The sequence below is a fragment of the Pantherophis guttatus genome, chromosome 1 (assembly GCF_059756535.1).
Source record: "Pantherophis guttatus breed Tessera chromosome 1, ASM5975653v1, whole genome shotgun sequence".
Lineage (NCBI taxonomy): Eukaryota > Metazoa > Chordata > Lepidosauria > Squamata > Colubridae > Pantherophis > Pantherophis guttatus.
In genome coordinates, this window is record NC_142063.1 from 327,112,394 (window position 1) to 327,133,142 (window position 20,749).

The 20,749-nt window shown below is 41.9% G+C and overlaps 1 protein-coding gene across 1 annotated transcript in view; it reads left to right on the top strand.

The window, feature by feature from the left end:
* Positions 1 to 20,749, top strand: part of TMEM132E (transmembrane protein 132E) — a 277,104-nt gene that overhangs the window by 230,563 nt on the left and 25,792 nt on the right. The window contains exons 3-5 of the mRNA XM_034420955.3: positions 2,042 to 2,948; positions 6,205 to 6,345; positions 18,908 to 19,100. Coding sequence (XP_034276846.1) covers positions 2,042 to 2,948; positions 6,205 to 6,345; positions 18,908 to 19,100 — 1,241 coding nt within the window. The remainder of the gene's footprint in view (positions 1 to 2,041; positions 2,949 to 6,204; positions 6,346 to 18,907; positions 19,101 to 20,749) is intronic.

Genomic DNA, 20,749 nt, shown 5'->3' on the forward strand with positions numbered 1-20,749 from the left:
GAGCAACCCACCACTGGTGCCATGGCAGAAAAGACTCTCCTTCTTGGCCTTGCCAGCCAACACTATTTAGCTTACAGGTGTCAAACTGGCAGCCCGCGAGCCAGATGCATCATGCTACGCCAGGCCCACCCCAGCTCCTTGAAGGAAAAAAATATTGCAACGTGACGCAGCGAGTTTGACACCCGTGATTTAGCTGATAAGAGCCAGAACATGGCCCTCCTGTCAGCCCCAGTAGGACAGGTAGGAAACATAGGGAAGATTAATTGTGGGTGTCTGCCCATGAAGTAGACTTCAATGTCAAAATAGCTGGCATTCACTCTCAAATAACAGACAAGGCCAACTGTTTCGAAAACAATCTGAGCAATTGGTATAATTTACGTCAGTAATATTAATTTACATTATTTGCATCATTACATAATTGACTTCACTTGTATACACTCAAGTAAATCATGTAATTAAACTGTACGCTATAGATATGAATGGATGCAAATGAAGTTATATCAAATTGGATTTAATGCACATTTAGGTGTAACAGATATTCCTTCTTTCAACTGATCCATAAAATTGAGGCTTTTCTGTGTACAGAAAATGAGTTTTGTTGTTCAGAATGTCCAGATTGGCCTGGGAAATTTGGGACTTGTGGTCTTAAGATACTTGATGAGTGCTAATTTAATCAGAGGGTGTTGTAATGAAAGGTTAAGAGTATGAAGGCAGAAGTAAACGGACTAGCCTTTCCCTGTAGCAGGAAGAGTTTGGAGTGGAAGAATAGTAAACAAGAGCATGTGTGGAAATAAAGTTAGGATGTTGGATTTGGAGTGAAGAAATGTAATGTTTGTTCTGCCTTAGTCAAGGAGTTTATTGGTTGACTATGGACCAGTCACTGTCTCTCGTCCTATCACACAGCATTGTCGTCTTGAGATAAATCAGAGAGTAGCAGGTACTGGTTTCCTTGGACTCTTATCCAAAGAGGCCAAGAAACTTAGTCTCTGATATTTCTTAAGACAACAATGTATTAAGAACAATCTTTTTTTGTTTTTCTTGAGACAACAATGGTGTAAGACAACAAGGGCTTAACAATAAATTCTTAAGACAACTTATTTAAATCTAAATAAATTCCCTTTCCTCTCTTCTTTTTTTTAAAAAAGATATAACATTCAATATTCTTTCAACCAGTGGTGAAATCCAAATTTCTTTACTACTGGTTCTGTGGTGTGGTGTGGCTTGGTGGGCGTGGTTTGGTGGGCGTGGCAGGGGAAGGATACTGCAAAATCTCCATTCCCACCCCACTCCAGGGGAAGGATACTGCAAAATCCCCATTCCCTCCCCACTCCAGGGGAAGGATACTGCAAAATCTCCATTCCCATCCCACTCCAGGGGAAGGATACTGCAAAATTCCCATTCCCACCCCACTCTGGGACTAGCCAGAGGTGGTATTTGCCAGTTCTCTGAACTACTCAAAGTTTCCGCTACCGGTTCTCCGAACTGTTCAATGTTTCCGCTACCGGTTCTCCAGAACCTATCAGAACCTTCTGGATTTCACCCTTGCTTTCAACCTTGGCAACTTTAAGATGAGTGGACTTTAATTCCCAGCGTGCCAGCTGGGGAATTTGGGGAGTCGAAATCCACACTTCTTAAATTTGCCAAAGTTGAGAAACACTGTCCTGTTCTAACACATGGTGCTTGTAGGGTATAACACAAAGATTGCATCAGATTGTACAATAACCAACCATGAAGTATCACTTAAGGACTGAAGGGAATTCTTCAATTGATGTAAAGGATTGAAACAATTCCAGGATTAGATTTACTTTTTACGGCACTTTGTAGGACAGAGGTGGGGAACTATGGCCCTTTTATGACTTGAGGACTTCAACTCCCAGAATTCCTGAGGCATGCTGGCTCAGGAATTCTGGGAGTTGAAGTCCACAAGTCATAAAAGGGCCATAGTTCCCCACCCCCATTCTAGAGGATAGGGAGTATATAAAAGATGGTCAATACTAACAGCCAATGACTTCATGTTATTTTTTTATCCCTTGATTTCCAGCTCAGGCCAAAGTCCCCCCGACAAGCTCAGAAGCTCCAGAGGCCTCCCAGCCTCCTGTCGCTGCTGTTCTTCCAGTCAGTTACAATCTTTCCAATACCCGCTTGGCATTCTTCCTGAGAGAGACGCGGCCGATACCAAGGGGAAACAATATCCTTGGCTTGACCCGGTCGGAGCCTTTCGTTGTGTTCCAAACCAAGAAACTACCTGTGCTCAACGTCTCTTTGGGACCGTTCAACTCAGGCCTCGTGCTACCCAAGGAGCTGCTGCAGCCCTCAAGCACTCTGGAGATACCAGAACGCCTGACAGTGAACTGGAAAGTACGGGCTTTCATCGTTGGCACACGGGTGCCAGCCAACCAACCCACAGCCCAGGTGCTATTCTATGTGGCCGGACGTGACTGGGATGATTTCGACGTGACCGAGCGGCTGCCCTGTGTGCGACTCCACGCCTTTCGTGAGGCCCGTGAGGTCCGGGCCTCTTGCCGCCTTCGGGGCAGCCTGGCCACCTGCCTAGCCCAAGCTGAGCTGCCTCAAGCTTGGTTTGGTCCCGCTGCCGTGCCCCTGGGGCGGAGGAAAGTGATGGAGGACATTGAACCAGGTGGAGATGTACAGCAAGCAGAACTCTATTACACGCTTCACGCCCCCGATGCAACGGGGGAGTGCGGGAGCGAACCAATGGGACGGAGAGGCGGGGCCGGGGCACGGATTGAAGGTCCCACCCAGCACCCTCTCCTGCGCATTGGCAGTCTGAGGCTGGTTCAGCCGCCGGCCACCCAACCCTTGCAGGAGCAGCATCTGGATGACAGCATCTTCATCCGGCTACCTGAGAAACCTCTCAAACCAGGCGAGGTTCTCAGTGTCACCCTGTACCTGATGGGCAACTCAACGGTTGAGCACTTCATGCTTAGGTAAGCACTGCCTGCAGGGACCGGGGTTGTTAAAGGATCCAGAACAAGCATAGCTCTCCATCGCTGTTGGCGTGGTGGCATCAAACCCTGAACACAGAAACAAGATTACCTAGGCTTTAGTAAGGAGTTTTAGTGAAACAATTCATTTTGGAATCGATGGAATTGAATATTCATAGCTCAGGATTGAAATGAGGGGTCCTTGGTGCTCTCTCCAGTGCTAAAACTGATGATATTGCCTAGTTTGGTAATGAAATGCCTGCAGCAAAACAACCAGGCTCAGACAGCGCTAAAGACCCCTCATTTTGAAATCTTGGAAAGCTGCCGTAGGAAGCTCCAGCCTTTTATTAGTGAATTCATTAAAGCAGAATCTCTTTGAGTATTTGAATCTGTTTTTCCTGTGCTTTTTGCAAGCTGTCGTTTATACATTAGTATCAAAGCCTTTTCCCATCTGTTGCTTGTTTATGTCTAGTTCCTGCCTTTTCTTTCTGCGTCTCCCTTGCAACCTCTCACAGGAGCATTGTGGAAAGGTGTGGAAGGTTCTTATATGCAGACTTCTAACAAAGTCCACAGCAGTCACTATCTTGTAGACCAAAAATGAACAATCTGGAGCCTGGATGTTTTAGGCAGCAGGTGGGAGGAGGGAAATGCCAAAAAAAAAAAAAAAAAAAAAAACCTGCAGCTTTGCTGTGCAAATTCGGCTTTTTGTCTGTTGTTACTTTTGTTAAATAAGTCAACAGTACCTTAAATAGACATTTAGGCATTCACTTAGTCAGTGGTGGGATTCACCCGGTTCGCACTACTTTGGCAGAACCGGTTGTTAAATTGTTGGTTGGCCCTGCCCCGCCCCTTCCAGAAGTCCCCCTGCGGCCTGTTTTTGCTCCCAGGAGGCTGCAGGGTAGCCTGCTGGGCCCAAAATGGGGCGTGGGTGTGTGTGCCCCCCATCCCCCACAGCCTGTTTTTGCTCCCAGTGGGGTGAGGAGCCCGCGTACTGACTGTCACACCCCCTGGCCACACCCACCAAGCCGGTCATTGTTAAATTATTTGACTCCCACCACTGCACTTAGCCGAACACAGAAGACAGTATAGGCCAGTGATGGCTAACTTTTTTGCCGTTGCGTGCCAAAAGTGGGGGGAGTGTGGGGGGTCGCGGGCACGTGTGCCCACATCCATAATTCAATGCGCCCTCCCCTTCCGCGCATGCGCACACAACCCCCCCCCCCCCGTGCGACCTCACACTTTTTGCACGTGATGGCCCAGTGGGCCCAGTAGGCCATTTTTCGCCGGCTTTCTTGGGGAGGGCGAAAACGGCCTCCCCCACTCCCCGGAGGCCCTCTGGAGGCCAGAAACATCCAGTTTCCTGACTTCCGGTGGGACCAGAAGGCCCGAAAATCAGATGGCTGGGGCGCGCATGCGTGCTGGAGCTGAGCTAGGGCAACGCTCGCGTGCCCACCAATATGGCTCCGCGTGCCACAGTTGGCACGCGTGCCATAGGTTTGCCACCACGGGTATAGGCCAAGAACAACAAAAACAATTCATATTCCAAACACAGAAATTCAGAGACTGATACGTAGATGCAAATAGATTGTATTATTCATTCATGTTTACTCCTGTGACAGGGTTGGGCTTTTGGCAAGAATTTTATCTTCACATTTTCCCCATAAGGATACTCAAATGTGGTTGGAGTCTGGTTTTGTTTGATACATGGGTTAGTTTATATATACTCCAGTTTTTCCATCAAATAAAGCATGAAGAAGTTTGTTATAAATGTTAAAAATTCTAAACAAATAAATTACAAGGCACTATAAGCTGTGAACTTAAACAGTGGACATGAGCATCCAAAATGATGCCGTGGTTATATCTTTTTCAACTCCTGCAAAAAACCAAATCTGGTGCCTAAGAAGTAGGAGAGTGTTCCAATAATTGGGTACCATATGCAGGGTTGCAGAAATCCAGATGGCCACTTGAGGACAGCAAAGGCATGTACAGATAATCCTTGACTTAAGACCAGTGGCTTAGTTTATAACCTGGTTCCGAACTTCTGATGGCCACTCCCCCAACTCCCGTGATCACATGACCACGTCAGGCACTCAGCAATTATGTCCATTTGTAGCATCCCACAGTCACGTGACCACATTTTACAATCGTTTTGCTGAAAATTAGTGTTTATTTCTGGTTTTTGGCCATAACAGCCCATAAGAAATCATTGGTTCTCTCTTTTTTTTTAAAAAAAATAATTTTTATTAAACAGTTTTTGGGGGGTTTTTTGAAAACAAAAAAGAATCTTTTACAATCTTTTTCTTCTTTTCAACAATTTCGCATCGGTAAACATTTCTTACATATCCATTTTTTCTCCCTTATTTCAATTTATCCTTTATACATATAATTCTAATATTGATTTATTTACATATATACATATAGATAACAGTGTACACAATTTGATTCCTACGATCTGCATCTCTTCTGTTTCCTCTTGTTTGTTACTGCATTTCCACTCCTATATCTTCTTCATTTACTCTTTCCTTGCCTTTTATCCCTCTCCTCTAACCATTGATACCATTTCTCCCACACTATATAATATTCTGTTTCCTCCTTTTCTTGTATTTCCTTTGTAAGTTTGCCCATTTCTGCACACTCCAAAACTTTTCTAATCAGATTGTCTTCTGTTGATATATTGTTATTTTTCCAATTCTGTGTATATATTATTCTTGCTGCTGTTATAGTATGTATAATTAAATATTGTATTTTTTTTCCATATATCCCTGGGAGTATTCCTAATAAAAATATTTCTGGCTTCATCTCTATATGCTGTTTGATTATCTCTTCTAATTGTATTCTAATTTTACTCCAATATTGTTTTGCTTTGGGGCATTTGCTTTAGAAGAAGTGATGTTCACTTAATGATCACTACAAAAAAATATATAAAGTTGGTCAGATAGGTGACCCAATTTATGGCCATCATAACTTATGACCGTGATGGGCAGGCTCTATTATGATCGTAAGTTGAGGACTACCTGTAGATTGCCATCTTATGTCCCTCCTGAGATGGCAGCTCTTTCCAAGAATTCAGGTGCTGTAATAACAGTGGCCCTACCTCTTATAGAAGTATAGCCAGCTACTCACTCCGAATGTGGTTTTTTCAGTTTAATAAGGTGATTGAATATTACGCCCAAGGAGATGCAGAGGGAGAGAATGGAGGGACCTAACTTGAGGGTCCTTGAGAAAAAGATGTTGCTTTCTCTTTCTTGTTGCTTGGCAGGGTGAAGGCCAAAAAAGGGGTGAACCTGCTCAAAACCAGATCCAGTCACCACGAGTGGCTTGTGAATTCAGAATTTCAGACGGGCAGCAAACACTCCACTTCAACTGTTGAAGTCGCATGGATTGGTGGAATTTTGCCCAGGTAAGCCTCTGGATTTTAAGATTCTGCTCCGTTTACCCATTTTCTGAGTTGCAAGATCTTAGAAAATGTGCTCCCTTTATTTTCCTGAACTGTAAGCATATTTGTAATTCAGGATGAAAAAGATTTCAAGGAGTCTTTGGGGAAATCGAAGTCCCCAGCAGCTCCTGTGAGCTGAAGTTCAGTATGTCGGGAAGCTGTTGATTTGGAGAAGCGGCAAAATTCATCACTTCCCCTGAGATGAAGGCAAGGCTGATGCACAACTTGGGACTTCCTCTGAGTTTTGCAGAAACTAGGACAAGCCCCACCCCACAGCCCGAGCAGAGCTTTAAAAAATAATAAAGCTATCTCTGATGGAATGTGAAACCTAAAGCGTGGATCAAAAGCCGAGTTTCTCTGTAAGAGAAATCTTCTTGGAGATGACGGAAAAGCCTTTGTAGTGGGCTTGTTTCGTGCTGAGTTCCTCAAGGAGGAAAGAGCCCAGATGAATAGCTTCAATTTCTCTGACTCTGAGATATATGGAAATGAAAGCTGGGAAGCTGGTAGGGAGGAGTCAGACAGCGTTGATGCTAAGCAGACCTCAAAAACACCCAGCCTAGAATTAGAGTCTGGTTCTGCAAGCACCAGAGTTAAAATGTAGGCTATTTGTGGAGGGAGATGAGTAGTTACACGGTACTTAAGTCAGATGCAGAAATAAACTCTTGTTTGTCATATCTATTTTTGAGACTAAAAGGGAGTGATATGTATGTATGTATGTATGTATGTATGTATGTATGTATGTATGTATATAAATGGATCTTCTCATCAACATGAATCCTTTTGAGCCAGTCTTAAAAACCGTGAGGACTAGAAGCTTAGTTTTTGTTTTAAGTAAATGCAGTGACATAGCCAGGGATCCACTCAGCTGCTACAGTGAATAGATCTTAGGGATGGGTTTTGGGGGGGGGTGTTTGGGAATATGCAAGAGATCTCGGTTTGAATCTCTGATGTATTGACTGGTGAGGGTGGTAGGGTATAGAGCAGGGGTGTCAAACTCGCATTAGCACGTCGTCATCACGGGACGTATTGTGACTTTTCCCCCCTTCGCTAAACCGGGGGTGGGTGTGGCCAGTGCATGACGCATCTGGGCCCGTAGGCCGCAAGTTTCACACCCCTGGTATAGAGGGGTGTGAAACCCCTATCGGTTTGGACTGGGCTCCTCTCCTTCCAGCCCAGCTACCTGAATAACATTTGGTAAATTACTGTTTCTCAGTTCAGCCTACTCCACCAAATGATGGTGAAGATAAAGTGGCCACAGAATCAGATATACCATCTTGGGTCTTAAGAGAAGAGGTAGGTTATAAATTGAAATAATAGTAATAGGTGTAAGCATAACAGTAATAATCAGAATAACTAAACTACCAGCAAGGAAGAGGAGGAGAGGAGGACTCAAATTGCACTCAATTGTGTAGACCTCAATGGAACCACATCTACAAGGAGGGAAGTAAGCAGTGGGGTACGCCAAGGTTGCATTTAAGCCCAATATTATTCAACAACTTCATAAGCAATTTAGATGAAGGGATAGAAAGGGAACTTGTCAAACTCCTGCAGAAATAACCAACATCCCCGAAGATAGGCTCGAGATCCAGGTAGATCTTGACAGATGTGAACACTGAGGTCTATCTAATAAAATGAAATTCAGTGTAGAGAAAGTAAGCTTTTACACTTAGGCAATAAAAACCAAATGTACAGATAACAGATTAGGTGAAATCTGGCTCAATAGCAGTAACTGTGAGAGGGATCTCGGAGTCCTAGTGGATAGTTACTTAAATATGAACGAGCAGTGTGTGGCAGCAGCCAAAAAAAGCCAATGCAATCCTAGGTTGCATTAACAGAGGGATAGAATCAAGATCACATGAAGTATTAGTACCACTTTATAAAGCCTTAAAAGATCACACTTAGAATACTGCATCCAATTTTGGTCACCATATTATTAAAAAAAAAATGTAGAGACTCTGGAAAGAGTGAGGAAAAGAGCAACAAAGATGATTAGAAGGCTAGAGAGTAAAACATATGAAGAACAGTTGCAGAAATTGGGTTTGGCTAATCTAAAGAAAAGAAGAATTAGGTGTGACATGATTCCAGTATTTGAGGGGCTGCCACAAAGAAGAGGCGGTCAACCTATTTTCCAAAGGACCAGAAGGCAAGACAAGAAACAATGGATGGAAACTAATCAAGGAGAGAAACAACCTAGAACTAAGGAGAAATTTCCCAACAGTGAGAACAATTAAGCAGTGGAATGGCTTGCCTTCAGTTGTGGATGTTCCATCACTGGAGGTTTTTAAGAAGAGATTGGACAGCCATTTGTTTGAAATGCTATAAGGTCTCCTGTTATTTTGTAAAGAAGGAGGAGGGGGAGATAATTTATATTTCCTTGTGTTGTGACTTTAGGGTCTGTGAAACTGAAACTATGGTGGGTTGTAATTGACTGAATAAGGCATTTTCTTGTTGCTGCTATTCTACAAGACCTGGGAGATTTGCTGTGATACAGGTCCAGCACATGCCACAATTTATGTTCATTAGGTATTTTTAGCTGTAAAGAGATGAAGAGGTTGGCCATGAACCAGCAGGAATCTGGCTGGCTGGCTCACTCTCGGGCTGCAGATTAAATTCAGCCTTGAAAGGTTAAAGTGGGCGATGAAATTAAAGTGATTACCATCATCTTTAAGAAAACACCCTGATCAAATCTTACAGCAGTGTGAAAGGAAAATGACTTTGGAGTACTGGTTTTCAAATCCCTTAGCCTTGCTCCTTTTTAGAAGTTTGAACATCAAAGCTTTTGATTGTTGTGACATTTCAATTCTCAGCATCAGTTCCACTGCTGAGAGCAGATGATGCTTTCTGAGGAGAGGCTGAACAGAGAAGTGGAAGGAGTGAGGAGTGATGGGACAATCAGGAGGAGAAGGGTGTGTCTGTGCTCCTCGTTGGATTTCTGTTCCTCAGAGGAATCGGGACGTAACGTGTAATTTTTTTTGGATTGTAAAATGTTATAAAGGACACCCCATACAGAAGATTTAAGTGAGCAGCACATTCCTCTTCTCATTCTATGTGTAACCTCGTTTCTAAATCTGTTTGTTTTCTGAGTCCATAGAATACTGACCAAGCAGGCTGGATTTGCACAGAACAAGGTTGACCCCAGACAAACTTAGCATGAAGTGCAAAAGAGCCAGAAGGTCTTTTAAACTGAGCTGATTAACCTTGTCTGGACACAGCTTAGGTTTTGTCTGCATTTGGCCCCACTATTTCCCTCTGGTTCTAGGGGTAAAAAGGAAAAGAGCCTGCTGGATTACACCAAAGATTTTCTAGCATACTTTTCCACAAAGGAGAACTGGATATCTCCACTAGCAAAGTCAGGAGGCAATGCTGACTTTCTGAGGCTTCCCCAAGCCAAGATCTGTTTGAGGATAATAGGGCAGAGATAGAGAGTCTCTGGACAGAGAAATTGATTCTTTACCATCATGGTTAATAAAGTGAGCTGATCTGAATCAAATCAAAAGTCCATTTTATCCAATTCCTTCTTTGTTGGCTTTGATTAATCTGCATCCTGGAAGCTCAAACAGAGAGCATGAAGGCAACAATCAACCTCTGCTATATCTCTGTGATGCAGATGTGTGGACTTCAACTCCCAGAATTCCTCAGCCAGCATGGTGGCTAGGGAATTCTGGGAATTGAAATCCGCATTTTAAAATTGCCTAAGATAGATAAACACTGGTCTAGTGTCTAATATTTAATTCAGAGGGGGGTTTCAGCAGGTTCTGACCAGTTCTGGAGAACCGGTAGCAGAAATTTTGAGTAGTTCGGAGAACCGGTAGTAAAAATTCTGACTGGCCCCGCCCCCATCTATTCTCTGCCTCCAAAGTCCCAGCTGATCAGGAGGAAATGGGGATTTTGTAGTAACCTTCTCCTGGAGTGGGGTGGGAATGGGAATTTTGCAGTATCCTTCCCCTGCTACGCCCACTGTGCCACATCCACCAAACCATGCCACGCCCACCAAGCCACACCCATAGAACTGGTAGTAAAAAAATTTGAAACCCACCACTGATTTAATTATACTTGTATCTTCTATAAGGGAGATGGGTTGTTTCTAAATACGATAAATAAATATAAATACTTTTATTTCCACGTGAAGGTTTGATTGCTAGGTATTACAACAGGAAGCACTATAAGAGGAGGAGAGTACAGTGGTGGGATGTTGCCGGTTCAACAACCGGTTCGGTGATCGCGCGCTTTGCACCCGTGCTTCGTGCGCATGCACAATTTTACAAATACTAACCTTCTGTGTTACCACTTGGGAGTAACACAGCTGAGGTGCGGCAATCTGCTCTGCCGCGCCAGTCAGCTGAGAAGATAAAGGTAAGTAAAACGCAGTGGCGGGCCAACCTGATCGTCGGAGCAAACTGGTTCCCTCCCAGCTGATTGTTGGAGCTACCAGTTTTCCCGAACCGGTCTGAACCGGTAGAATCCCACCCCTGGGAGAGTATTATGTGTAGGGAAGCTGATGAGGAGAGGTTGGACCATCTTCATCAAGCCATAACGTTCAGTGGATAAATTTAGGCTTTCTTTCGCAACCTAATGATTTTCAAACATGCTGAATTACAACTCTCCCACCCAGCAGAAGAATGATGGCAGTTAAGGAAGAAATTACTTTCTCTGCGAGGAAGCTCAATGCCCGTGAACGGTAGAAACAGGACATGAAAATGAATTATATACAGAGAAGGGCTACCTTGGCATATGGAATTCCATTTAGCTGTTAACAGATTAACAGAGCTCCCCCCTTCTCATCGATTTTGATCTAATCCTTCTTTAAAGCCAGCTGAAACACAGGCTGCAACACCTCTCAGAATGCTTAGCAGAGAACCCTTCTGTTGCTTTATCCCTTATTGTGTCATTTTCTAGTGTGACATTTCATTCTATGCAGCAATATAGGGACACCTGCAGTGTTCTATGATTTGCTGATACGGTAGATGTTACGTTCACTTGCAAATCTTTTGCCTTTCTGGATTGGCAGAGAGCAGCCCTCATAAACCTGGCACCTGCCAGGTAGGATTTGGGATGGCTGGATGTTTTGGGGGAGAGAGAGCAAAAGCTTGGAGAAGACTGATTCAAAGAATAACACCTTTAGAAAAAAGCCCTTTCTGTGTAGGCAGAGAAAAATGCCTTTAGGAGTTGCTGATTTGGGGGCTGGAAGCTGAAACATATAAAGAATGATTGCTGGAATTGGGTATGTCTAGTTGAATGAAAAGAAGGACTGGGGTGACATGATAGCAGTGTTCCAATATTTGAGGGGCTGCCACAAAGAAGGGGGGTCAACCTGTTCCCCAAAGCACTAGAAGGCAGGACAAGAAGCGATGGATGGAAATTAATCAACAAGAGAAGCAATCTAGAACTAAGAAGAAATTTTCCCAAGTACCAGAAGGCAAAACAAGAAACAATGGATGGAAACTAATCAAGGAGAGAAACAACCTAGAACTAAGGAGAAATTTCCTAACAGTGAGAACAATTAAGTAGTGGAATGGCTTGCCTTCAGTTGTGGATGCTCCATCACTGGAGGTTTTTAAGAAGAGATTGGGCAGCCATTTGTTTGAAATGGTATAAGGTCTCCTGTTTGAGCAGAAGGTTGGATGAGAAGACCTCCAAGGTCCCTTCCAATTCTGTTATTTTGTAAAGGAGGAAGAGAAGAGAATTTTTATTTCCTTGTGTTGTGACTTTTAGGGTCTGTGAATTGGGTATTTCTAGTTGAATGAAAAGAAGAACTAGGGGTGACATGAGGTTCCATCTATGGTTGGAAATTAATCAACGAGAGAAGCAATCTAGAACTAAGGAGAAATTTCCTGCCAGTTAGAACAATTATAGGCAATCTTTGACTTATGACCACAATTGAGCCCAAAATTTATGTTGCTAAGCGAGAAATTTGCTAAGTGAGTTTTGCCCCATTTTACCATTTTTCTTGCCACATTTGTTAAGTGAATCACTGCAGTTGTTAAGTTAGTAACATGGCTCTTAAGTGAATCTGGCCTCCTCATTGACTTCGCTTGTCAGAAGGTCGCAAAAGAGGATCACAGGAACCCAAGGCACTGCAATGTCATAACTACATGCTTGTTGCCATGCATCTAAATTTTGATCACGTGACCACAGGGATTCTGGAATGGTTGTATGTGTGAAAAATGGTCATGTCACTTTTTTTCAGTGACATTGTAACTTCAAACGGTCACTAAATGAACTCTGTTGGAAGTCGAGGACTACCTGTAATCAATGGAACAAGTTGCCTCCAGAAGCTGTGGATGCTCCAACACTAGAGATTTTTAAGAAGAGGTTGGACAACCATTTGTCCAAAAAGATACTGGGTTTCCTGAGCAAGGGGTTGGACTAGAAGACCTCCAAGGTCTCTTCCACCTCTGTTATTTTGCTGTTAAAGTCTGGGTAGGTTAAAATAATAGTCTGAGTCAAACAGTAAATAGCCATTTGAGCAAATTACAAGAATAGAAAGGAAATGCTTCTCATTCTCTCCCTTCCCTCTGCCGCTGCCTCATTTATGGCAGTGATAATGGCTGTGTGCAACACTTCCCTATCAGTGCAATATCCTTGGTGAATGGCTTTCCCACATCGATTGCACCCTTACATAGGACAGATTCATTACTTTGGCACTGTGGGGATGGGGGCACTGTTGGGTTGTGAATCTGTAGTTTCCATAAAGCATAAATTGTGTGGTACTGGGCTATAAACAGCTGGGCTACTTGGATGTGCCCCCTTTCTCCCATTAATTAGCTAATTGCCTAACCAATCCAGGATGTTTCCTCTTGTAAGCAATTTATTTTATTTTGTAAGCCACAGTAAAGCCATTTATCTTGACTCTTCTCATCCCTGGAATTCTCTTCTAACATGCTGCCATTTCTCTCTTCTAAAATGTGTCCTCAGAATTTGAATTATCCCTGAGTCTTTTGACTTAATTTTTTTGGGTCCCTTTTCCATGTTTAGTTCAGATGATAAATCAATACTTGGTGTTCCCCAGAACTTATGATTGACTAGTTGCCATTAATAGCTTGCTTCATTTGTTCATTCATTCATTTGTTCATTCATTCTTTCTTTCTTTCTTTCATTCTTTCATTCATTCTATTTATAAGCTTCCTACTTCACATACAATTCAGTTCAAATCTTTATTGTCAGTGCACAACATATGTACAATGAGATTGGTTGAGCTCCCTCAGTGCACGCCCCCCCCCAACACAATACAACTCACAGTGAAGACAGAAAATCCCTAACCCAATAAATCATATTAACAAAACACCCAGTCCTATTGCACCAGTGCGTGACCAGTGCAAGACACATACGTGACTCTATGCAGCTTACTTCTTCAATCTAGTGTTATTCCAGAGATGCAAGGTCCATTTTTTCTCATGATCAAAGGCAGCAACCAGGTCCACCCGGATGATTTCCATGTCCATGTTAAATGTATCCTGCCACCTTTGCTTCAGTTTGCGATAAAATAAATGCAATAGGTAAAATACAAAATGAAATACGTAGCCGCTGGGCATCCTCCAAACAATTATCTCATCCCATCCATGCTGGCAGTGGAGGCATGCTGCGGATCCCATCAATCAAGGAATTCTGGCTGGTGGGATCCAGGAGACGTTCCCTTTCTGCTGTGGTTTCTACCTTTCATATCCCTCCCCTCCCTGAAGTGAGATCCACAACTCATCCTGCTGATCTTCCATAAGGGTCTAAAAACCTGGTTCTGCCAGTTGGCCCGGGGCCCCAATGGGGAGTGCATCATTTTGGAGGTGGCTCTTGGATTAAGAAAAGATCTCATCTCCCACTGTGTAGTTCATGCTCCCCTCCTCCCCATCTTTTAACTGTACTTACTATTGTTGTTATTTATTATTTTATCATTTTAATATTTACCAGTTTTAATGTTTGTAAGCTGCCCAGAATCGTCTCTAGACGAGATGGGCAGTAAACGAGTAAGAGTGAGCAGGGTGGATTTGATTTAAATTGAGTTGATTTAAATCATAATTTAAATCATGATTTAAATCACTAGTAAAAAGGCTTGATTTAAATCAACTCGATTTAAATCATAATTTTTAAAGAGCAACTGTCATCTCTGCTACTCCTTTGGCCCACTGTTGACTCACCGATAGTCCCAGTGTTGCAGAATATACAGCCTCATGCTACATAACTAAGCTCCATTTCATGCTGAATAAACTAAATTATTTATGTATCTTAAATAGAAAACTATCTTACGATAAATTTTTACCCCAAGTTTTTTATTAAAATAAATTCGATAAAAATAAAAAAAATCCGATTTAAATCAAAAAAATCTGATTTAAATCAAAAAAATCTGATTTTTTTTATTTTTTTAAAAAAATCATTGATTTTTATCCACCCTGAGAGTGAGTAAGTAAGTAAGTAAGTTGTCAGGGTTCCAGGTAACACCCCCAATGAAAGAAAACTTCGAGGCTTGAAATTCCTCAAAGTTCCATTTTATTAGAGATGTCATATTGGCACATCCAGGAAAACCCGAATCTGAAAGCTTCCAGGTTTTCCCCACCCAAAGAAAAGTCCAAGTCCCTGCCCAGCACCAACATGTCCATCACATGGTCCAATCAAAGCACCGTCCCAACTGGAGATGCCTCCCAGTCACACCCCTCCAGGTGCAGGGCAAGATGTCCTTGACTCTCTGAGAAAGGAATGTTATTATGACTATATATCACCCATGCTCCATACAATCCCCACTCCCAGTTTCCCCACAGTACTAAATGTGGCAGGCCTGAAGATCCTACGAAAAAGATGGCTTCCAGGCCTGACGTAAGTAAGCAAGCAAGGAAGCAGGAGCGATGAGTCCAAGAGGACTATCACATTGTGTACTAGTCTCTCTGGGGCAATCCCATCCCATCCTATTCTTTGTCTATAGATTTATCTAATCCCATTTTATTATCATTTTAAATTAGAGGATGTTATATTTTGTGGTGATGGGTTCCGTATCTTTGAAGTATTTTCTTTGCTCAGATCTGATAGTTTCCTTTTTTTCCTTCATGGGACGATCCCAGAGTGTAATATTCTGGAAAGTATACACCTGCAGAATGGCCGTAACAGGTGCATTGAGAATAAATTCCACTTGCATTCAGTTGTACACAGGGATTCAATCCTTTTAGATCTTGCTGCTCAGCACAACAAGATCTAAAACTGAAAGGGTATTACAAGGGTTGCTTCCCAGCTGATAAAAGATTCAAGAGATCTGTCAACAGCCAACAGGAAGCTCCTTCATTATCATTGAAAAAGCCCACTGTCTAACTGTTCCATAGGAAGACATTTAAGTAAGGAAATAAAGAATATTTCACCTTAATGGATGTTGGGGATATATTGGCATTAGGTGGGAAATAGGTCTGTTGCTGGGATTTTTGTATCCTGATCTCTTTCTTTTTTTAAAACAAATCTTGTTAAAGAGATTCCATGAGAATGCTTGAAAAAGCAGTTCTTTTTTGGTTTTAGGCAGATGTCAGAGCCTACGACAGGACCAGAGGTTAATAAAACACAATTGCTATGGTTACCCAGTAAGTTTTCCCTGAACAAGCAAACTGCATGATGGCATAACATGATGGTCTGGTTCATAAAACATATATATTTATTTAATTCTGTTTTACTGCTGCCCAGTTCCAGAATTATTAAGACAATGGTGGGGTTTCCCCCACCATGCTAAATCACCGATTATATAACCTATATTAGCTTATAACACCATATAACTGAACTCATTGTTCAGCCTGAGTATAGTTCTTGCTTACCAAGTAGTCCTTGACTTATGACTATAATTAAGCCTGGAATTATGGTCATACATTGTGCCAGTCCTTAAGTGAGTCACCATGAGATCGTATCTGATAGTATAGCCTTTTTTGAGGAAGTCATTAAGTCAATCGCCATGGTTGTTAAGTGAACGCCGCAGTTGCTAACCAAATCCATTGTCCACAAGGGGTGTTTTTTTTTTTGCCAGAAACCGGAAGTAAATGTCAGTTTTAGTTTCCACAAAAAAAATTGTAAATTGTAGTCACATAATTGTGGGACATTGCAGTCATTAAATGCAGGCTAATTTCCAAGACCCAAAATTATAGAATTGTAAGCTGCCCAGAGTCACTTGGTTGACTTAAGTAGCTATGGAAATTGAATAAAAAAAAAAATAGCAATAGCACTTATATACCACTTCCTAGTGCTTTACAGCCCTCTCTAAGCAGTTTACAGAGTCAGCATATTTCCCCCAACAATTTGGGTCCTCATTTTATTGTCCTCGGAAGGATGGAAAGCTGAGTCATCCTTGAGTCAGTGAGAATCGAACTGCTGGCAGTAAGCAGAGTCAGCCTGCAATACTGCATTCTACCATAATTTTGAAGTGTCATTAAGCAGGGTAGTTGTAAGTCAAGGACTACTTGAAACACATTGAATTACACCTCAGGAACAGTGTACACCTGCATTTAGATAGTCCCAGTCCTGATTTTTTTTGGCAAATCATTAAGGATTTGGGGCCTGGAGGTTAGATGAGCCCATGTTATGTGGGTTTTATTTATTTTTATTTATGAAATTTATAGACTGTTCATCTTATTATTCTCAAGAGCATTTTTGTTTCTTTTTGCTGGTCCAGAGCACAATTTATTTTTCGCTGTTTATTTATGATAGCTTTTTAAAAATCTTACAGTAGCATCGCAGCATTTATGAGTGCAAGTTCTACAAGTTGATGAATAAATGAATATATTAGGTATTTTTTTCTGCCTCTGAAGAATAACATCAGAAGGGTCGAACTGGTTTTTATTTAAAAATGTGATTACTGGTTTCAATGAAAGAGAGGGGAGATTTGAGAATGGAGGCCGGGAGGGCTGACCAAGTAGAAAAAAGCATGGAGAAGATATCAGCTAAATATCCCCATATCACCACAAATATCTTAAATCTTTTCTCTAGCAGCAATTTTGGAGCCATAGATTGACAGGCAGTTATGGAGCAACTAAGGGGCCCAAGAGGAGATACCGCACTTACCACACAGCAACAATGATGATTAGGGGACTGGAGGCTAAAACATATAAAGAACGGTTGCTGGAATTGTCTAACTTTGAATGGTCACTAAAGAAACTGCTGTAAATCGAGCATTACCTGTACTGTGTTTAGCTTGCTATAATGCTTACATTACTTTCTTGTACTTCCTAGTTTAAAATAATAGCGATAGCATATAGACTTATATATCATCCCATAGTGCTTTACAGCATTCTCTGGGCGGTTTACAAAGTAGAAGCATTATTTGCATGTTGCCCCCAATAATCTTGGTTCTCATTTTACCAACCTCGGAAAGATGGAAGGCCGAGTCAATGGTTAACAAGGACAGATTTTGGTAATCAGGAATCTATGCAGGGAGCGGCTCTTGGTGGTGCCAACCCTCACCTTAATCACTGAGTAGGTGGTAGCTGATAGATTGGAGTTATTTCTCATTTTTGCATAAGCTTTTGACTTGCTTTCAGTTGAAGAGGTGTGTGGATTGCTGTGATTGCTTCCTTTCCTCTTTCCCTCTTAGCAGATAAATAATTTTCAGTCACCGCATTTGACTTAGTTTCGCATTTTTATTCTGTTTTCAACATTCTATTATAGTCTTTCAGTGGATAAATAACTTCTAAAGAAGATTGCATGCAGTCCAGGTACTTACATTTAGAATGTTTTAGATAGAACTAGTAATTCTTCCACAGCGTGCAGTCCCGTCTAAGTCTTACTGAGGACAACACACAAAGCCTTATTTCTAGGCAGAATAACACACTTTGCCCTTGAGCAATTGCTGAAGTAATATTTTTTTAAGTAAACCATTTTATCAAAGGCTAATTTTTTTATAATGTCCAACAGTTTATTACCTGGCAACCTGAATACTGCAACAGTAATGTAATAAATATGATACCCTGTTTCCCCCAAAATAAGACAATAAGCCTTGATAATAAGCCCAATCGGGCTTTTAAGCACATGACAATAAGGCCAAGCGCTTATTTCAGGGTTCAAAAAAATATAAGACAGGGTCTTATTTTGGGGGACACACGTTATTTTGTCAGGGATGCGCTTTGATGAGGGGAAAAAAAAGAATCCAGAAATGTTTGGAGAAATAATATTTGTTTCTTTAAAGCTGAGAGAATGAATGAGAGAATTCCCATTTGACAATATGGTATAAAAAGATGTTGCATACAAGGAAAAAGGGGATGTGGCAGGAGAAAAAACAATAACAACCAAATATTCACATAGCAATTTAAGGTTCTTGTACTGCTTAGACTGCTGGGCTGGCTACTGGAAGATGATTTGAAGAGCTGTAAAATTTCTCAGGAGGGCTAACATTAGACAAGTTTCTCTCCTCAGAAAGATGAGGTAAAGATGAGGGGGTTGGAGGCATGAGCATCTTCCAAATATGGGAAGAAATTCTAATATTTGTCTTTCTCTCTGGACTGAATGCTCTGTCCCTCCCCACCTCCCCACCCTCTCCTGTGGCATCAGGTGTCATCCAAGCCCCTTTCTTTCCTGGCAGGGACCAGGACTCGCCCTATGAGATCATGCAGCTGGACTTTGAAATGGAGAACTTCACCAGCCAATCCGTGACTCGACGCATCATGTGGCATATAGACTATCGGGGTCGTAACCCACCGCCTGATCTGGAGAAGGCTGTGACTGAGCTGACAGTAATTCAGAGGGACATCCGTGCCATCCTTGCCCTGGCCATGGTGAGCTTCTTTCTTAGAAGCAAACTAGAAGATAGTTCAGTTCTCTGCCTGACTATTATCTTAGACCTGAGATATGCATTCAAATCAGAGGTGGGTTTCAGCAGGTTCTGACCAGTTCTGGAGAACCGGTATCGGAAATTTTGAGTAGTTCGGAGAACCGGTAGTAAAAATTCTGACTGGCCCTGCCCCCATCTATTCTCTGCCTCCCAGGTCCCAGCTGATTGGGAGGAAATGGGGATTTTGCAGTAACCTTCCCCTGGATTGGGGAAGGAATGGAGATTTTACAGTATCTTTACCCTGCCACGCCCACCAAGACATGCCCACTAAGCCATGCCACACCCACCAAGCCATACCCACAGAACCAGTAGTAAAAATTTTGAAACCCACCACTGATTCAAATGCTTGGTCTAATTCCTCTAACTTCATTTTATGGGAACTATGGGACTCTTAATTCAGGGTTGAAAGTAGAGATACCTACGTAAGATAGGTGATATCATACGTGGGTATGATATGAATTAAAATTGATACTGACTTTAAACATTCTACATAATCTTTGTTTGATCATTTTGATACAGAGAAATAACTAAAACATGTCTTAGTGTGATGAATGAAGGCAGCTATGCTTCAGTTTCTTTAACCAAAATTGGTTGAAAAAACACGATTAGTTGGATCCAACCATCACATTCAGCGATAAATTACAGTATACAGTACAAAGCATATTAGTTGGCTTCATACAGCATGCTAACTCTAAATCAAGCAGATTACTTAATTGCTTAGTCTGGCGTGAACCTCTTCTTAAAATCAATATAAGAGTTTTGATATAAGAGTTTTATCCGGCTTTTCTTTGGGGGCGGGCGGTGTTAAACACATATGCTTTGCTATTATGTTTGTTTATATTAATGTTTATAAATGGAAAAATAGAAAGATGAAGGAGTATTAAATATGTTTGGAGCCTTGGATTATTGATAAAAATAATAAAGGCAGGATTAAAAAAATCTAATAAATAAATATATGGAGGAATTTATGCCTCCCCAATTGTTAATATCAGAACAACTTAATGTACATTTACACTCTGGGAAGCAGTGAAAACAAGTTTTTTGGAATAAGTTCTGTGAATGTGTCTTTATGTTCTGAAGTTTATTATCCTAAACATCATGGAATAACTCTCAAAAAATTATGCCATCAAAATAACATTTCCTAGAGGAGTCTTGCCTAATCTGGTGCCCTGCAATGTTGATTTTCCAATCCCATAATCTCTAACTGCATGGCTAGCAGCTACCACAGCTGTAGAACACAAAGTTGGGAAGAATTCCCTGGGCTCAAGCATTCTTGCAAAGGTTAACAGCATCTCAAACAGACTTTCCTGAATGTTGTTATCTTTTAATGATCCCGTAGTCCCTTGCATCGGGGTGGAGTCGGGGCAACTAACTGAATGGAGCTGAGTGTTTACTGGCTGGATGCCCTTCCTGTCGCCAATGTGGAGTTTGCAGCAGATATTACCTCTTTGTGCCCAGAGAGAGAAATATCTGCCGCTACCTAGGATTGAACTGACAGCTCCTGATTGTGAGGCAAGAGCTCTACCTCTAGGCCACCACACCACTCTAAACAGACTTTCCTGAATATCCTGGAGAAATGAGCTCATGAGGAGA